Source organism: Lingula anatina, chromosome 2 (genome assembly GCF_051362555.1).
Source record: "Lingula anatina isolate TDL-2025a chromosome 2, LinAna3.0, whole genome shotgun sequence".
Taxonomy (NCBI): domain Eukaryota; kingdom Metazoa; phylum Brachiopoda; class Lingulata; order Lingulida; family Lingulidae; genus Lingula; species Lingula anatina.
Genome location: NC_141768.1, coordinates 9,193,914 through 9,212,125, shown reverse-complemented (window position 1 = coordinate 9,212,125; position 18,212 = coordinate 9,193,914). Strand labels below are relative to the sequence as shown.

The 18,212-nt window shown below is 31.8% G+C and overlaps 1 protein-coding gene across 2 annotated transcripts in view; it reads right to left on the bottom strand.

Moving 5' to 3' along the window:
• Nucleotides 1-1,039: 1,039 nt before the first annotated feature.
• The window catches only part of LOC106177774 (NADPH:adrenodoxin oxidoreductase, mitochondrial-like), a 20,288-nt gene continuing 3,115 nt past the window's right edge, over nt 1,040-18,212 (bottom strand). The window contains exons 2-13 of one of the 2 annotated variants that reach the window (XM_013560653.3): nt 10,442-10,536; nt 9,630-9,839; nt 9,233-9,328; nt 8,833-8,955; nt 8,349-8,393; nt 7,518-7,586; nt 6,653-6,754; nt 6,092-6,284; nt 5,629-5,813; nt 4,012-4,183; nt 3,448-3,621; nt 1,040-3,026 (exon numbers count right to left, since the gene is read on the bottom strand). In XM_013560653.3, coding sequence (XP_013416107.2) covers nt 2,893-3,026; nt 3,448-3,621; nt 4,012-4,183; nt 5,629-5,813; nt 6,092-6,284; nt 6,653-6,754; nt 7,518-7,586; nt 8,349-8,393; nt 8,833-8,955; nt 9,233-9,328; nt 9,630-9,833 — 1,497 coding nt within the window. In that variant the 5' untranslated portion in view covers nt 9,834-9,839; nt 10,442-10,536 and the 3' untranslated portion in view covers nt 1,040-2,892. The remainder of the gene's footprint in view (nt 3,027-3,447; nt 3,622-4,011; nt 4,184-5,628; nt 5,814-6,091; nt 6,285-6,652; nt 6,755-7,517; nt 7,587-8,348; nt 8,394-8,832; nt 8,956-9,232; nt 9,329-9,629; nt 9,840-10,441; nt 10,537-18,212) is intronic. The other variant, XM_013560654.3, reaches the window with a different exon arrangement.

The following is an 18,212-nucleotide window of genomic DNA, read 5'->3' as shown; positions in this document are numbered from 1 at the left end:
GCGTTTATATTCGGGCTTGCAGTGCGTGTTCTTTTCTGATTGGCTAAATTTAATAATATGTGTCCTAAATAGAAAGGGGGCAATTAAGTTCCATTTAGCATATTTCCTCCTTATCGTTTATCGTTTAAATGATATGCCTTTTCTGCCCAATGACTTAAGATATTAAAATTAAAACGTTTTCTTCTTTTTTTCTGTCTGTCTTTGTAACATAATGATCGAAATAACACTGTTTTAGTTGGCTTTTAAGCTAAACAAAGGTACTGTTCTTGCTCAGGTAATGGTAGGTTACCTAATAAAGTTTTGTTGTGTTGTGTTATATATCTCTTCAGTTTTAAAAGTATTTATTCTTTAATTTATGTCTTTTTTCATTTCATTTTATTAACTCATATACCTACTGTATTTATTTAATTTCTATCATTTTTCATTTCATTTACTCATAATTATATATCTTCTTTCATCATAATAATCATTTTCTAATCACATTTTTTATTTACATTTACGTTCATTTCTTATTTTTATTCATTATTATTAATTTTGTTTAAAAGCGATGAAGAAAAATGCACCTCACTCACATTTGTGTCACATATACAGTACTGTACACACCCACACACATAAATTCAACTTTTTATCACATCTCGTCTTGTGAATTATCAGTCATAAACTAACATCCAACTCATGGGAAAAACCTGTACATGTATCTACCACTGATTTTTATCTGTGTAGTATTATACACGTTCTGTACTAATAATTAATTGTCTACAGTGATACCTCAGACTTATCTAGGAAACCCCAGTATCTGAGGTTCAGGATATGAGGGCAATTACGGAAATTATTCTCAACAATGATTACTTTCGTCCTGGAATAGCAATGTATTTACACGAATAGACAATAAATGCAGAAAAATCAATTACTTTCTTGTCAGTTGATCTTTTGTGTGCACTCATCCTGTACAGTACAGTACGTATGTGAAACTTGAAATTATAAAATGTTGAAAATAAAATGCAAGGTGTTTGCATTTATGAGTAATTAAAACATCAACTGTAATTGAAACATTTATTTGATATCTGTACTAGCTTTTATCAGATTTTTATCTGCTAATAAGGTCCAGTACATTCACCTCACTTTGTCACATAACCATGTGTGAAGATAAAATCAGGAGGAGTGCAAAGGTGAAAAATATGAAGGTGGCCATTTAGGAGGGAAGTTGGTTTTGATTGTCTGGATCCTAGATGACTGTAAAATATGATAATGCTACGTATACTTCCTGCCAAATAATGCTGGGTCTCAACTCATACATCTATAATTACATGTATGTGACATAAATGAAAAGTATCAAATTTAAGATAACATACTGTATGTCAATGTGAGGATATCCTGTCTTATGTTTATCACAAAATATATTCTGTTTGACATATTTCAGCAAAGTTGATCACAATTCATTTTAAATTGCAAATTGTAAAAAACTGTACTCCTCCTTACATAATATGAATATATTGCTTAAATTAGAGCCCCACATAAGGAGTCAATTAAAGTCTCAATTTTGCATTACATCGTTTTCATGAATCAAGTTTACACTGCAGGCACCTGCACATTATACCAGTACTTGTTGATACAATATACACGTGTTCATACTATATACTTAGCAGTTGTAGTACTACATCATGCTGGATAATAGTAAGCAACAGTTTTTTAAGGCCAGTACGTGTTTGTGAATTAATTAATGGCAGTGCATGTACTTTTCTTTCTTGTATTAAAATAAACAGACTGAAATAGAAATGCCAGCAGATATACTGGTAATGGATAACATATTACCCTGGCCTAATTTTTTAAAAAATAAAATGCAAAACAGTTCATATAAAATTTCAACTTAATTATGTTTTAGTAAAAGCTTTATTCAGATTAAGTAAAATTACGGCATGTTATCAATCTTCAGTGTCACCAATGGAAATAGTTTTATAATTCTAAAGGAAATATTTGGGAAAAAGAAAAGTACCTGGCACCTTCTAGGCACAAAAACAAAAAGTGTAGAAGTACTAAATCCAGATGAAAAAATGAACAATAGAAAGAAAAAATGGCACCTTTTCTAAGTCACATGACTTCATCAAGGTATAAGTGCAATTGCTTAATTGCATTTCCTGTTTTCAGACAAAGTCTGAGGAACTATTACTGTATATTAATAGTACTACAGTCAACTATATGGGAGAAAACTACAGAAGCTTTATCTTAACAGCATTTTTTTTTTTTTTTTTGCAAAAATTAAAAAATTTTAAAATATCAAAGAAACTAGCTGATATATACATACATGTACATCAAGCACCAATAGAAATACAAAAAATGAAAATTCTATTATTTAATAAAATGTGTATCAAAAATGGTTCACATCTTTTTAGATGATTTGATATTATACATTCTTATTAATCAACTTACAGAAATTAAAATGCCATGAGGTAAAGTGAAAATTGTTAAATTCTACCTTGCAATTTCTCATTACATGAGACAATATGAAAAAAAACAACAACATTAAAATGAAGACTGAAAATCCTTAAATTATGCATGATGCTTCCATCTTTCACTGATGAAATACACATTTAAATTATTTCTATATCTTTATCTGCCATTATTTCAAAGTAAATTCTGCACTTTTGGTCGCCATCTAAATTTCTCTCTCCTATCCTCCAATTTGCATGATGACTAGCTTCTATACTGCCCTGAAACAAGGTTTCAAAATGATGTATATCTAAGCCTATCTGTCATTTTTTCATCCTTATCTGCATATTTTTGCATCCTGTAATGTCTACATACATACCACTGCAGCATACAAAAGGTTTTGGTGCTGGACCTGGTATAATGCGCATTAACATAAATTATTCAAACTAGATTGATTATGTGTGCTCAAGTCGATGCAATTTGAAGCATTTGATCAACATTCACAATTTTTTCTCTAGGGCTTGGATTACTGTCACTGCTTCTACTTATTTCAACTTTGTCAATCTTCAGCCAGCCATCAAAATCAACAATCTGGGTACCTGTATAATAAATAAAGTCAATGACTAAACATCAAAGAGAATTTTAATTTTTGTGTAATTTTTGTTTTTAGAGAATATATTGAGGTCACTTGACAATCACAAAGGGAACAAACAAAAAACAATAAACACATTATATATAACATATAGATTGTATAATTTAGCATTGGGTCCAAGCCTTTGTTCAAAGTGGATCATCACTGGTGTGTACATGTACTACCAGCATATTTCTATGAACCTGCAATGCTTCCCCTTGTCTCTAGGAGAAATGAAATGCATTGACTGAATATTGAAAAGTCATATTTGGCTATTAATTTCCATCCCTGATTTGTCTCTATATGCCTGTCATGTATCCCAGCGCACAATGCCCTGCATATGACCTAATACTACTTCCTGTTCTGGCAAGTAATATATTATCACTTACTCTTGTCTCCTAATTGTTTTAACAGAGCCTCCTTTCCAGTATGTTTCTCAGAGGGTTGTAATATACCATCATTAAGATCTTGTAATATTGTTTGTCCTGTATCAAAGGAGTCATTCATAGTGCTGACCAGTACTCCCACTGGGCCTGTCTTTACCCAACCACTGCAGTACAAACCTAACAAACACAAGCATACTATACATGTATTAGCATTTTCATAACTACACAGTATTTATTCAGTTGACAATTAATGATGTTATAGAAACTTCACAAGTGCATGAATAAGCTTGAGAATCATATGAATCATATTATAGCCATTTTGAAAGATATATACATGTACCACCATATCTTCTACTTTGTTTTTTATTCAAATACTATGATCTAGGATCAAACCATTTCCTAAAACTGAGTTTCATATCTTCACATATCACCCATACTCTACTCCAATAACTATTAATTGCTCTCTTTAAGATTCAGAGATATTCGACTTGATACACAAGTGATGCAAATGTGCAATTAAATTCAAAATGAAAAAGTTGTCTCAAAATCACAATTGCTTTAATTAACCTGGCATGCTGTGGACTCTTCCTCTCTCATGTTTCACCACCCCTCTATCCAGATCAAATGGTACATCCTCATCAATAGTCTGACCACCATAGCCAATACTTCTAAATACAAGGTCACATGGAATGTCTTCAGTCACACCTGTTGGTTCACTGGTAACTTTACCACTGGGATGCTGAAGATATCAATTTATCAAAATTAATTTGTACTAGCCATTGTGAAAACAAGAGCAAGTAGAATACATGTATTTACAGCAGATCACATCAATCTATCCACTTAAAAAAATATTCTTATCAAAAACGAAAAATACCACAAAGAAATCACACACCAAAGATAAAGGACATTTGAATAATAACCCTGTTCTTTTCTTTTTGTCTGTAAACTTTAAACATACAGGTAGTATCTACTGACATTTAAAGCTGTCATTTACAGGCTCTACTAAAAAAATTGTCATTATGATTTTTTCTTTAAAATATATATTGTTGATAGATCTTGATCAAATTTGTTCATATGTAATATAAATAATACAGTGTAGATATTTTTTCAAAGGATTATACATAACATTTTCACAGTGCATGTGTGTGCCCCTGTGTGTGTGGGGGGGGGGGGCAGGGGAAATTGGGCCCCCTTTTTTCAACAACATGAGAAGGGATTTCACAATTCTTTTCACAACATTTGATTTCATACAGTGCCAAATGCTTTAATTTAGGTTATTTTGGATAATTCCCACTGATATTCACATTCAAATACATAATTTCTGTTACCCAGGCCATCTCACCCCCTAAATTTTTTTCTGAATGCACAGCTTCTCAACTTAAGAATAAATTTGCTATTTGCCAACATTCCAACAATATATGCAGTCTGTCACACATTCAGCCAACACCACAATATGATTGACTCTGCCAGCTGTGCATTTTCTTTTACTTAAATCATAATTATTTAATTTGTGCATCAAACCCACATGCATTTTAAATCAGGTTTTAATGTAATGACTGTATTTAAAATGGCGTTCAACAATTTTTTTTTTTTGTTGAACTTAATGAAATTAATGCTTGCTGTCTAATGAAAGTCCACTCACTCACGTCCACAAGCATGAATTGGTTTAGTTGGTAAATCAGTTAATATATATATTTTCGACATAAAAAGGTATTGTAAGTTGGAAAACAGCATATACCAGTAATGCCCTAATATGTAGGCCTACTGAATGATAACAGAGAATGTGGTTGTGTCCACAAGCGCCAAGACGCTTGTGGTTGCTCGTCGGCGCTTGTAGACACAACCCTTCTCTCTCTTATTGTTCAGTAGGCCTATATATTAGGGTATTATATGCTATTTTCCAACTTAAATACCTTCTCTTGTCAAATGCTTCTACATTAACCAATCTCCCAACCTTTTTAAGCTTGTGGATGTTTGTGGTCATCTGTGGACATTAATTAGACAGACCAATGCTTGATTGTAATCTCCCACTTTGTAATCCCTCTGTAATCCCCAGGTTTAGCTCTCAAGGTTGAAGAGGAACTTCTTGCATGTATATAAACAGTTAGCCTTACATGCAGTGTAAGGCTAACTGTTTATATACAGTTAGCCTTACATGCAGTGTAAAGTACATGTATGTCTTACCTTTATCAACTTATTCAACATGACTTTCACACCCCCAACATGTTCTTCATCATTTTCAGATGGCAGTATTTCAACTGGTGATCTGCAAAAGCGTAACCGGAATTCGCGACAACTGCCACCACTGTTTGGCATCCCTGCTATTTTACACATAAGGGACATCAGTCTTTTTCTAGGAGGTCTTATGCCTACCGATAAATGAAAATACCAAATAACCTGATGCAATATGTACTTTACTAATTTTGTTTTATATTAATGGTCATATCAACCTTTGTTGTCCATAAATATTTGATTTCATAAAATGATTAATTTCTAATTTAAGTTCAATAAATGTCTTCTTGGATATTACACTGATAGAAATATATCAGTGATTTATAAAACAAATACTACTGCAAATTCTAAAGGTGAATGGTGAGAAAATCAAACATGGAAAAAAACAGACAAAAAAGGTATAAATTGCACATACTATCTACTATTTTTGCTATTTCACTGAAGTCATTCTCCAGAAGATCAGTGTGCACAGAAGGCAGTTTTGTCATCTCTCTGAACTCTGCTATAGTGAAAGCAGCTTCCATAGGTCCTCTTCTACCCAGAAGAGTCACATTTTTGACCTGGGACTTTTCTAGGACATTCAGTGCTCTAGGTGTAATGTCTGTTTCCTAAAAATAGCCAAAATTTTGAAATTTCAATTTATCTATTACACCTGAATCCTTAAATTTAAATTCTAAAATTCATTTTGTTCATATGCTTAATTATTTATAATCAAAGAATGAACAAGAAAGCAGTAGTGACACTTCACAGAAAAAATTCTTCTCATTGCTGCATTTTAACATAAACATGCAGATTCCAGTAAACAATAACTTCTCTAAAATAATCCAATCATGCTGATTTTTTAATGATTTTTGAACTGCCTTTTTACCAAACAAAGCCACTAAGTATATCTAACATAAAAAATTGGTGTGATCAGAACATTTTCCAGCTGTTCTCTGCATACTATTACCTGAATATTTTTGCAATGGGCACTCACCTTCAACATGTCTGGACTTTTCAACAACATTCTGGCCACATCAATAGCAACATTTCCCTGACCAAACACTAAGGCTGTCTGCCCATCTAAATTTACTGGCAACTACAACAGTAATGAAAATAAATTATTAACAAGCAAAATACTCCACAGAAACATAGGCAGGCACATTATTCAGATTTAAACATGTAAGGCTCTATTCCCATAGATTTTAGATCGATCTATCCCCACGGGGAGTCTCACTAGATTACTTTCAGATAATCCGACTTAAATGTCCGTCCCGCCTACTACAAGCTGTAAGAGGGTAATTAACTTTCGTGTCTGCCCGGCTGACAGCTATTTAGCGTGAACCCCCAGGGAGTTAGGTCGATCTAAAGTAGGTCGATCTAATCTATGGAAATGGGGTGTAAGTCAATTGTGATCCACTTTTGATAATTTTTCTGGAATCAGTCTGTTCTACTAGTATTTTATTTAAGATTCATTTATTAGAACCAATTATTGCCCTTATCGTTCCAATTTTAAAGCATAAATTCCCTTGAGAACTGATAAATATAGACTTAATCTAGGCACTATATCAGGGTAACAGATTTATTTTCAACCTATTTGTCTTCATGTAGGCTATTTCTGAATCAATGGAATGTAACAAACATAATTCTCTCCATGTCTCTGTGTAAGACAACATCTATAATACTTATCATTAAAACAGCAAATTAGTGTATTTTCATTAGTAAAATGTTAAAAATACATTAACAAATAAATTGAATATATTAACTATTGAACCTTTTAAATCTACATACAACCATTTCCAAGCACCCCTAAAACAGTTGAATTTAAATTCTGTTAATATTGTCATAATTAATATACTAACATCTACATGGTCTGGGTGTCCATTGTACCATGCCACAAACTCCCTGGCAGAGTAAACACCTTTTAGATTCTGAAATACAATATAATAATGCTTTAAAAGGTGGAGTTAATGAACAATTCCTAAAAAAAATCAAAATAACTTTCAAATTAAAAAAAAAAAAGCAGGAATGTCTCAATATCTTGTTCTTTGATTGGTGCCAGACACAGATGATTTTGCATGCATCCTTCTTCTCTATAAATAATCTATAGTGTCAATGTGTATTTCTATACCTTCATGTTGTTTGGTCTGTTTAAAATATGCACCTATACCTAAATAATTTACTTTAATACATTTCTATTATTTCACATGGAATTACAATACTTCTGGATAAAAAGCAATAAAAAGTACAATATAGTTCTATTGTGAAACAATTTTGCTTTTAACAAACAGGTATAAAGATGGATCATTACACATTGTGTAATATATTACATAATTGTTTACTAACCTTTTTACTTTTTTTGAAATTTTATAGTAAAAGCATATAATTTTATAAATTAAAACAAAACAGGCATAAAGCATAACAGATTTGTTTGTTACACTGTTCATTAACAAATTTCAAATGCTTTACTTATTTCAATATTTCATTTCAGTATCTTTAGTTTTATCAGTTTTTTTTCAATCACAAACTTAACAGCTGTGCCCAAGTCCCCTTTATGAACTTTTGCTCAATCTTTGTACGTTTACTAGCAAAAAAAAAAAAAGATTTGGTTAATATCATCAATCAAATATGTTCTAATTTATGAAGGATCATGTATATAAATATAAAGCAGCAGTGGCACCTGCTCTACCTACTTCGCCTTTAATCCCCAAGAGCTTTTCCTTGTCAGCACCATATGCCTACAGAAAAGAGATTAATCTTTTAGAGCCTCTTACTGTTGCAGTACAAGATCTCATCTGACATCATAAGATCAGGGATAAAACCTCCTCTTTTATATTTTCAGCTTTTTACACATTAATCCCTGCTTAAATATCCTTAGAAAAAACTGCAAATAATTAGATTTCATACTGGCAAATATTATGTACTTTAACAGTCACCATATGCATCAAGTAGTTATTCTTGAATTTATTATGCTGCTACTTTAATAAGTCATTTCAAGGCAGCCATATATTTATAAAATGATAAAAAATTCTACAAACAATAAGCACAGTAACATTCTCACCATGATGGCAAATCAAAGAAATGAAAAATAACATAGAGCTTAATTTTACACGTACAAAAGCAAGTAAAGCTATGAAAACCCAAAACACATAGGGTTTCATTCTAAAAAAAATTTACCAGTACAACAGCAGTATAAACCTGCAGTAAATTTTTCACATGAATATCTTTTCCAATGCAAACATTTCCAATAAAGGAACAGCGGGGATTCTGGGCTGTCTTTGTAAATGTATTGATCACATTCTGAAATGATTAAGTTAAATCTGTGTTTAATTTTACTCAACTTATCGTTATAAGTAGTGAAAAATTATTCAGAAACATTTAATCAGTATAACAAAATGAACATAATGGTCATGATCTTCTAAAGAATATAATCTTTTTTTATTTAATTCATTTAGTACCTTATTTCATATTCATCTACTTAATTATTATTATGCCTTACTAGATACAGTCTAACTGGTTCAGATAAAAAGACTTCATATTCTTTTAGCTAAACTTATTTTGAAAAAGCAAGTCTTACTTTGACTTCTGGGTGGTCTGGGGCCACTCCATATCTAACCAAACCAAAGGGAACAGGGAGCTTCTCATAAATATCTACCTCCAACTCTGGATGTCCCTGTAATGTACAGAGGGGACATTTTGTTATCTCTATAATGAGCAATGACTCATAGTGTTCAGACACATATCCAAAAGGCTTTTTAATTCTTGTAAAATCCATAATTTAAAATGTTAATTAAAAACAAGAACACAGTGTCAGATGATAAACCTTGGAAATGTGAGTGTACAATGTAACCGTGTTATTAATACAGAAGTTTCCTTTCTCACAAAGGTGTAAATCAAAAAAAAAAAAAAAAAAAAATTCATTAATGCAAAAAGAATTAATCAGGTACTTAAAAGTCACATTTTGTCTTGTATACCTTTATCAACTGCTGAGCAGTATAAAACCCTGCTGGGCCACTTCCTACTACACAAATTCTTGGTACAGAACTGGATTTAGCAACTGTTCCACTACTTAAATAACGTGCCTGGCCAAAAAATGGTGCTTGTAGATTCTGCTTGAGAAGCCAACGTGGCACATCAACATGCATCAAGCGGTGAAACTTATGCATGGGAATCATCATGGAAATCTGAAAATTATAAGAAGAAAATGTGGCTACTTGATTAAAAGTGGATCTGCATCACAGTATTCTTTCTATCTAGGATAAAAGATAAAACAATATGAGACATGTAGGGAGGTGGTTGGCTAATGCCCTATATAGCTATGTAAAATCCACTTCATCAAAATAACACAATTCAGAAATGGAGGACGTGTGTTTTGACAGTGCACCTTGCAGGAGTGAGGGTGAGTTGAAGGTAGCTCTTAAAATGTATTCAGTACACAGATTTCTGACTGACCTTTCCAATCTTTTTAAAATTATATAGTAAAAGCAAAATAATTCTACGAAATAAAACAAAACTGGCATAAAGCATAATAGATGTTTGTTAAACTGTTTATTAACCAATTCAAAGGCTCAATATTTCTGATTTCAGAATTTATCATCAATTTTTTGTTAATCAAACAACATACTTATCAGCTGTGCCCAAGTCACCTTTTTTAACTTTTTATACAAACTTTACATGTATGACTAGCAAAACAAAGATTTGGAAAATATCATCAATCAAATATGTTCTAATTAATGAAGAATCATGTATATGAATATAAAGCAGCAGTGCCATCTCTTCTACCTACCTTGCCTTTAATTCCCAAGACTTTTTCCTTGTCAGCACCATAAGACTACAGAAAAGTGATTAACCTTTCAAAGCTTCTTACTACTGTGGTACAAGCTGCAAGTCCAATAGAAATAAATGAAAAAATAAAAAAGTTGGGGGGGGGGGGGGGCAATAGAAGAAGTCGGTCAACAATGGTGTCTCACCATTGTTTGGTGATTTTTCATCAATGGCATCTTGCTATTGTCAAAGATTTATTTGTATCATGCTAAGCTTGATTTCAGATATCTTGCTTGTGTTAAATTGGATGAATGGGGGTAGTTGATCAACAAAGGTTTTTCACCTTTGTTTAGTGATTTTTCATCAATGGATCCTCGCCATTGTGAATGATACAAGCAATCTCAGCTTATTCATAAAATAAATCACAATTAAGTGTTTTGCTTGTGTTGAGTTGGATGAACAATCACCATTTATCTCAAGCTGCTGGATCATATTGAAAACACTAGGGATATGAGCTGAATGGTTTGCACTGAGCATGTAATCGGCTCTGGAGTTGGAGGTTTTATATTCATCTTTCTTGGATCCTACAGGTACATGTAGTTTCTATGTACACTTTTGACAGAATAACTTCTCACTTTCAACAGATTATGGAAAAAGTGAAAATGGGAACTTTTGCAAATAATGGCCCAGTTTTGTATCGTGGTCTTTCTATCATGTATAATACTGACAATTTTATTTCTAGCATGAAGTCGTGAGATACGAGGATGTTCAGATATGCTTCAGAAAACCTTTTATTTGGTGGGGCTTATCACTTAATTCATGGACTTCATTAGAAAAGATAACAAGGTTCCAGGTGTCTAAAAAGGCAACGTCTCCTACTTTCCCGTTTCTTGCTTGAGCATCAGCCAAGATGGATATGTTTAGAAGAGTTAAGAAAAAGTTCTATGCCATATATACATGTATATCAGGGTCGTCCTTGGTTTAACACATGGACCATATTCTCTCATTTCATGCAGTACTACACAGTATCTCTGATGAAAAGATTACAATCTCTGTTTCATACACCTTTTGGTTTTGTCCTGGCATTTCTTTCATATGATTAAAACTTTATAATTAAGTTTTCCTTCACTCATCACATAATGAAGATAGTTTATCATTTTGTCAAAATAAAACACTAATTTATATTTTATAAAGTTATATTTATTATATTACACACAATATGTACATTAGCCATGAAATAATATATATATATATATATAAACCAAAGACAGAAAATAAAGATAACAGTGCAAAAAATAAATTTTGTCAATTTTGAGTTGATATCAGACAATGATTAACATCATAATCTGATTTTTGTTTAGGCCCTACAATTAATGTAGATAGTAGGTAATTAAACTGGCCCATGGCTTTATGATCATGTTCAATCTCACACCTTGAAAATGTCAATGTGTGAAAAATGAACAATTCACAAAAACTACATAACTTAAAGAAAAATAGTCCAATAAAAATAATGTGCATAACCTAGCTAGCTATGGATCACCTCAGTAGGTTTGCTGATAAAAATGAATGATGCAAAATTGGATACACTCGCTTTAAAGTTTCTACTGGAGACTTACTTATTACTTAATCCAACTTTGTCTAAATATTAAAAGCTGTACCTGTATATGAACATTTAGGAAGACATTTCAGGGCCTTCCTTGTAGGAGGTTACACTACTCAACATTAAATCAACCACGCAAATTAAGTACTGTTTACTATTAAGTTAAAGCTAAAGAGGCAAGTATAAACTTCTTAAGGCTACTGGTGTTGAAGTATTCAATGGTGTCACTAAATTGGCCTTGAAACAATGTAAAATATTTATGATGTTGAAGACAAATATCACTTTTTGACTTATACAGCTTATTAGATATAAGAATGAAATATTTACCATTGGTCAATCCTACTAAAGAATGTTTTATAAGATGAATGGCCTCAGATAACACCCTTTTTAATTTCTAATGCTAATGTACTTCAAGTTTTTCAAATGAGAAAGGAAATATTAAGTTATTTGTAACTAAGGATATTATATTTATTACATTTTTGTAACATACCATGGGTACTAATACTACAATGTAAACACTGTACAGTACATGTACATGTAATATGGGTACTATGGGCAGGAGTCCTAAAGTTCTTGAATAATTTTCTTCTTCATCTCCAACTTTGCCTCATAATATTCCTTCATTTTTTCAAATAAAATATCCTTCTTTTTGTCAATTTCTAATCTTTCCCTCTCCAACTTAAGACGTTCTCTCTCCACTGCCAGCCTCTCTTTTTCCACTTGCAACCTCTCTTTTTCTACCTCATAAATTCTTTTGCTGGCACCTGGAATTTGACAAAATACAGAATTAATAATTAAATATATAACTAATTATTACACTATTAAGTGGGCTCTTATGAATTTATCATGCCTTGCCTCATGTACAGCTTGAAAAATAATCCACAGACTTATAAATTTATTTCAAAGGAGTTGCATGCATTTACATGTTTTTTGTACATGATGTCAACAAATATAATATATGCATTACAGATTGCATTTTTTTAAATTCATCTCTCAATATGACAATTCACAATTTTTAGCTGTAACTTTAAAGCAGATGAATTGGAAAATATATGCAATAAACACCTATTGTTAATGCCGTTTCATGACTAGTGCTTGCAGCTGGGACCTCTTCATTGCCAGTACTCATACAGCTGTATTCTGAATTACTTTCCTCTAGATAAGTACAAATACATTAACTTATTACTACAACTACATTAAATTAAAATGAAATACAAATAACATGTTAACATAAATTACATATTAAACTAGACAGATTTAAACAATTTGATATACGGAAAAGTTATTTCTTCCCTTACTAAGAAAAGTCCATTAAATCATTATTGAAAAAAATTGCTTCTTGTATCCTACAAGATAAATTAAAAATAATAATAATAATAATAAATCAGCTAGAAATGGATGGTTACCGATAAATATATATAGATTTATATATATGAAAAGCATGAATTTAAAGAGTATATCTATATTATTATTACCTGCATAACTGCATGTAGGATGTTCATTGGATGCTAAACAGACACTAGGCAGACAAGGGGGACCACCCTGACCTAAATTACAATATATGAGCACATTCAGAACAAGTTGATCTGCAGACTAACAGACCCACGGACTAAATATGGCTGACCTACTTAATAGCAATGCAGCTTATTCCCTGATGGTCTCCCAAACTCCTCACATGTCATTAAATGGATTAAATCTCTGAGGTTTAATTGCTAGGCCCCTGCAGGGACAGTGCATGTGGAGGCAGAGAGGCCATCAGGGAATTAGCAGCATCACTTTTAAGTGGGGTCAGCTATATTTAAATTAGTCGGTGGATCATCTGTTCTGAATGCGCTCTATGACATTTCAAGTAAATTCAACCGTTTTAAGTCAACTGAAATGTTGAATAACTTGGTAACATTTTTTCCATAGCATTTATCACAATTCTAAACTGTACATGAAATTCATACACTGTAATTATATTAGTTGACCTGTATAAGATCACAAAATATATTAATTAAATTTCTTACTTGCAGGTGACCAGCTGTCACTTCCTACTAATTTTGTAATCCCCTTCAATGCAGTCTTTCCAATTACTTCAATGACCTGAAATTATAATTCAATGTACTGTTATTTACTTAGCTTGAGGTTCTTCAACTAATTGAATTTACAACAATATTAACTGGACAAGATGACACAAATGGTAGAATGCTTGCCTTAAGTGCTTGAAGCCATTGGTTCAATCCCCATGGCCAGGTCATAATAAATACCATTTTTTTAAATGGTATCTGCTGTTTTCTCTTTAAGCACTCAGTGTAAAGATGTTGAAGTATGGAGAAAGACCTGGTCATATGGTGAAGAAGGTTTTGATTGTATCATACCCCATGGTGTTCGGTTCAATAATTTTACAACAGACTACCAGGGGACCCTGCATTCAGAGTGTATATTCTCCCCAGGGAGGTGAGAACGAATCAGGTTTGAAAAGATCCATTATAATGAGGTATATATTACAATTTATAAACAAGCAATGTGCAGATTTTAAGTTATATAAAAATGTGTTATGTTTCTATAATTTCTTTGTATTCTTTTCATTTATCCAACTCATAAGTCACAAGATAATTTTTTATAATACGAGAAAATTAGGCAAATGACAAATACTATTATAAACTAGATTTATGGTTATCAAAACACCAAAAATGAGTTTTTATGAATGTAACCATCCAATAATGTTTGCTGATTAAAAACAATAAAAATCCCTTCGAAATATAAAATATCAGCGTTTGTATTTCCTGTTGCTAAGCAAAAGCACATGAGCCTTTATCGTCAATTTTATGAGGTGATATAGCAGTCAGTATGGGACCTAACTTAAACAAGGCAGCAAAGCTGTCAAATGTACAGACAAAAAACAGAAAATAAAGATGCAAAATAGGTCATTTTGTCAATTTTGATGCAATAATAAATAATGCTTATAATAGCACTGTCAGTCAACACTGAATTTTAATCATGCACAACAGGTAAAATGGTCAATAACATGAGCGGACCCAGAGATATTTTCTGACAGTATTCCAAAGTATCTATTTTGATCCATCCTCCATTTTGATGGTCTTCCAACAGAAGAAAAAATAGATACCAGGCAATATAAACTTAATAACCTGACTGTCTTCCGGAAGTCCCAGAAGATGGTCTCAATCTACCCTTTCAATAAGATTACAGTTTCAGGACCATGAGAGTTCAAATTCACATGATGTAAGTCTCAATATTTGAAAAATGATGACAGTGCATAAAATAATATTACATAAGTAACATAATGTTTAAAGACATAAAAAACAATACAACTGCTTATGTGGAAAAACAGAAATGTCAGAGTCTCAGGCGGATGAGAGTTTAAAGTCACAAATGCAAGTGTTTGAGAAAAAATTATAAAGGAAAACAACAAAACTAGAAAAGCACTCCGAGAGTGCAGACCTCTGCCAAGGTAGCAATTGTTGATTATTATTGATTTTTGTCCTCTTTGGCCCACTTCTGACAGTTCCTGAAAATTTCAGCAAAATCGGTCCATAACTTTTTGAGTTATGTTGATGACAAACAGGGGTGAAAATATAACCTCCTTGGCAGAGGTAAATATAATTCCAATGAAGCTGCTATTCAAACTTTTAATCTTTCAGTTTGATATATATATATATATATATATATATATATATATATATAAAACTTATTTGCAATATTAAACAAAATTTACCTGCATAATTATCACTGCTTCCTTATTATTAATCTAGCAGAGAGCTTAACCTATGGGAGTTTACAGGGAAATATCAACAAGTGTGCTTTATGTAATCTCAAATCACAAGTGTGCTTTATGTAGCCTATCAATTAGGCAAATTACTTTATAACTGAAATTAGCGAAGTGATACCCAAGGGAAATTTATAGACTGACCCTCTCAAAGGTCTTTCAGGCCCATAAGTCACAACTTAAGAAGAGCACAAAACAATAATGCACAAAATAGGAGACTACCACTTCTGATGCAATAATACATTATGTTTAACTGCACAGTCAACATCAAATTTTAATTCTGCACAACAGGTAACACCGATGAGAGTAAAAGCATAAGGCTTCAGGCCCATCAGAGTTCAAGTTTATACTTAGAAAGTGCCAGAATGAGAAAAATGAAATTTCACACAAAATTGCATTAAATTCAATAATAAATGATAACCCAATTGACCTGGCTTTCTAATTTGAACTGCATGCCAATCCTAAAAATCATACTCTTAAGTTAAATATAATAATAAATAACACAGTTTTCTTTTCATAATGTTTGCAGTAGCAGTGCAAAAAGATTATTGTCAATTTTGATGTAACATTACATAATAAATTATAGAATAATTATCACCAATTTTTGATTATTGACTATAAATAGCATGAACATGTAGAAAATTTGATTACCATCCGGCTTCATGTCCATGGGAGCTCCAAGTCCCACAATGAATATGCCAAAAAGATAATGAATATTTCACTAAAATGAATAACTTCCAGAAAAAGAAGCCCATTAGACTGCTTTTCCAACTTGGGCTGCATTTTAGTCCTGTGTTTCTTTTTTGAAAGTTTGACAATCATAACGAACACGGTTTTCCCATCATGGTCATCATGGCAGATGTGGATGATTGAATCTGACAAACTGCAATGATATGAGTTTATTTCCGTTTTGGACACTTGATTACACAATACATGATAACAAGTTTACCATCATTTTTACATAATCAACTAACAATGTTGTAAAGATGCAGGAAATATCAAACACACACTTTTACGTATCTTATTAGTTCAATAATGAGACTGTTAACATGCCTAAGAATTGAATCTGAGGAAATTTGAAAAAACAGTACAACTTCTAAAATAATGGCCCGATAACACTGATTTTCGAACTCAACCTGCATTTTTGTAAGATTGACCACTCCTGTGAGTATAATGACAATTGGCTAAGCTGTTTTTCTTATATTGTGTTATTAATGTTGCATATATGTTGAAAAAAGTGAAAAAACAGCATAAAAAAATTAAAAGAAAATGTAAAATAAAACATAACAAAAAATACCAATAAAGCTGCTATTCAAACTTTTAATCTAGCTGTACAATTACTAACATGATATGAATAACCCTATTGAGTTTGAGAATAATAAGGCACTGTTATTCATCTTTAGCATTAATGTAAGCGTTACACAAATTTTTTTTTGTAAACTTATTTTCCATATTAAATAACATTTACCTGCATAATAATCATCGATTCCTAATTATGTGACACAGTTAAGAAAGCTAAACCGATGGGACTTTACAATGAAATCTCAATGTGTTTTTATGTAATCTCATTTAATACCCACTTGAAAATTAATTAAGCAAATTATTTTATAACCCTGAAATAACTTGAAAATCAATTAAGCAAATTATTTTATAACCCTGAATTAACTGCCTACTATCCATATACATTTATTGCACCAAATAGCACTGTACTGCATTGCTTTCAAAACAGAAAACAATTATGATGGTTTTCCAACACAAGCTGCACTTCACTCTTTTCAGTAAGGTTGATTATCATAAGTAACATGGTTTTCCCTTAATCGCTATCCTGGCAGCAGTGTCCAAAATAGGGTTTTCTTTAACTTTCATGCAATATAACATAATACTTAACAGCAAAATGACCATCAAATTTTTTATAAAAAAATAAAAGTATCATGGATATTCAGAAAATGTGATATGGAAAGGTCTCCAGGGACATGGAAGTTAGGGTCACACTTTCAAAATGCCAAAATGTTAACAAGAGATAACTGTACTGAAATGATTTTCTTTCCATTTTCAACACCTTTTTTACATAAAACCATCATCAATTAACTGTCATTTTTAAATGATCAACTAGGAAAATTGTTGACATAGGAAAAATATCAATAGAACAATTTATAATGTCCAATTAGCTCCATTTGGAGATTCTGAACATAGTGAATGATTGAATCTGACGAACTGCAATGATGAGTTCCTTTCCATTTTTGATACTTTATTACACAATGCAGGATAATAGGTTTACCGTCATTTTTATATAATCAACTAACAATATTGTTAAGAAGCAGAAAATGTTAAAACAACACTTTAACATATCCAATTAGTACCGTTATGAGACTGTTAACATGCTTAAGAATTAAATCTGAAGAAAAACCACTTATATACAAAAAG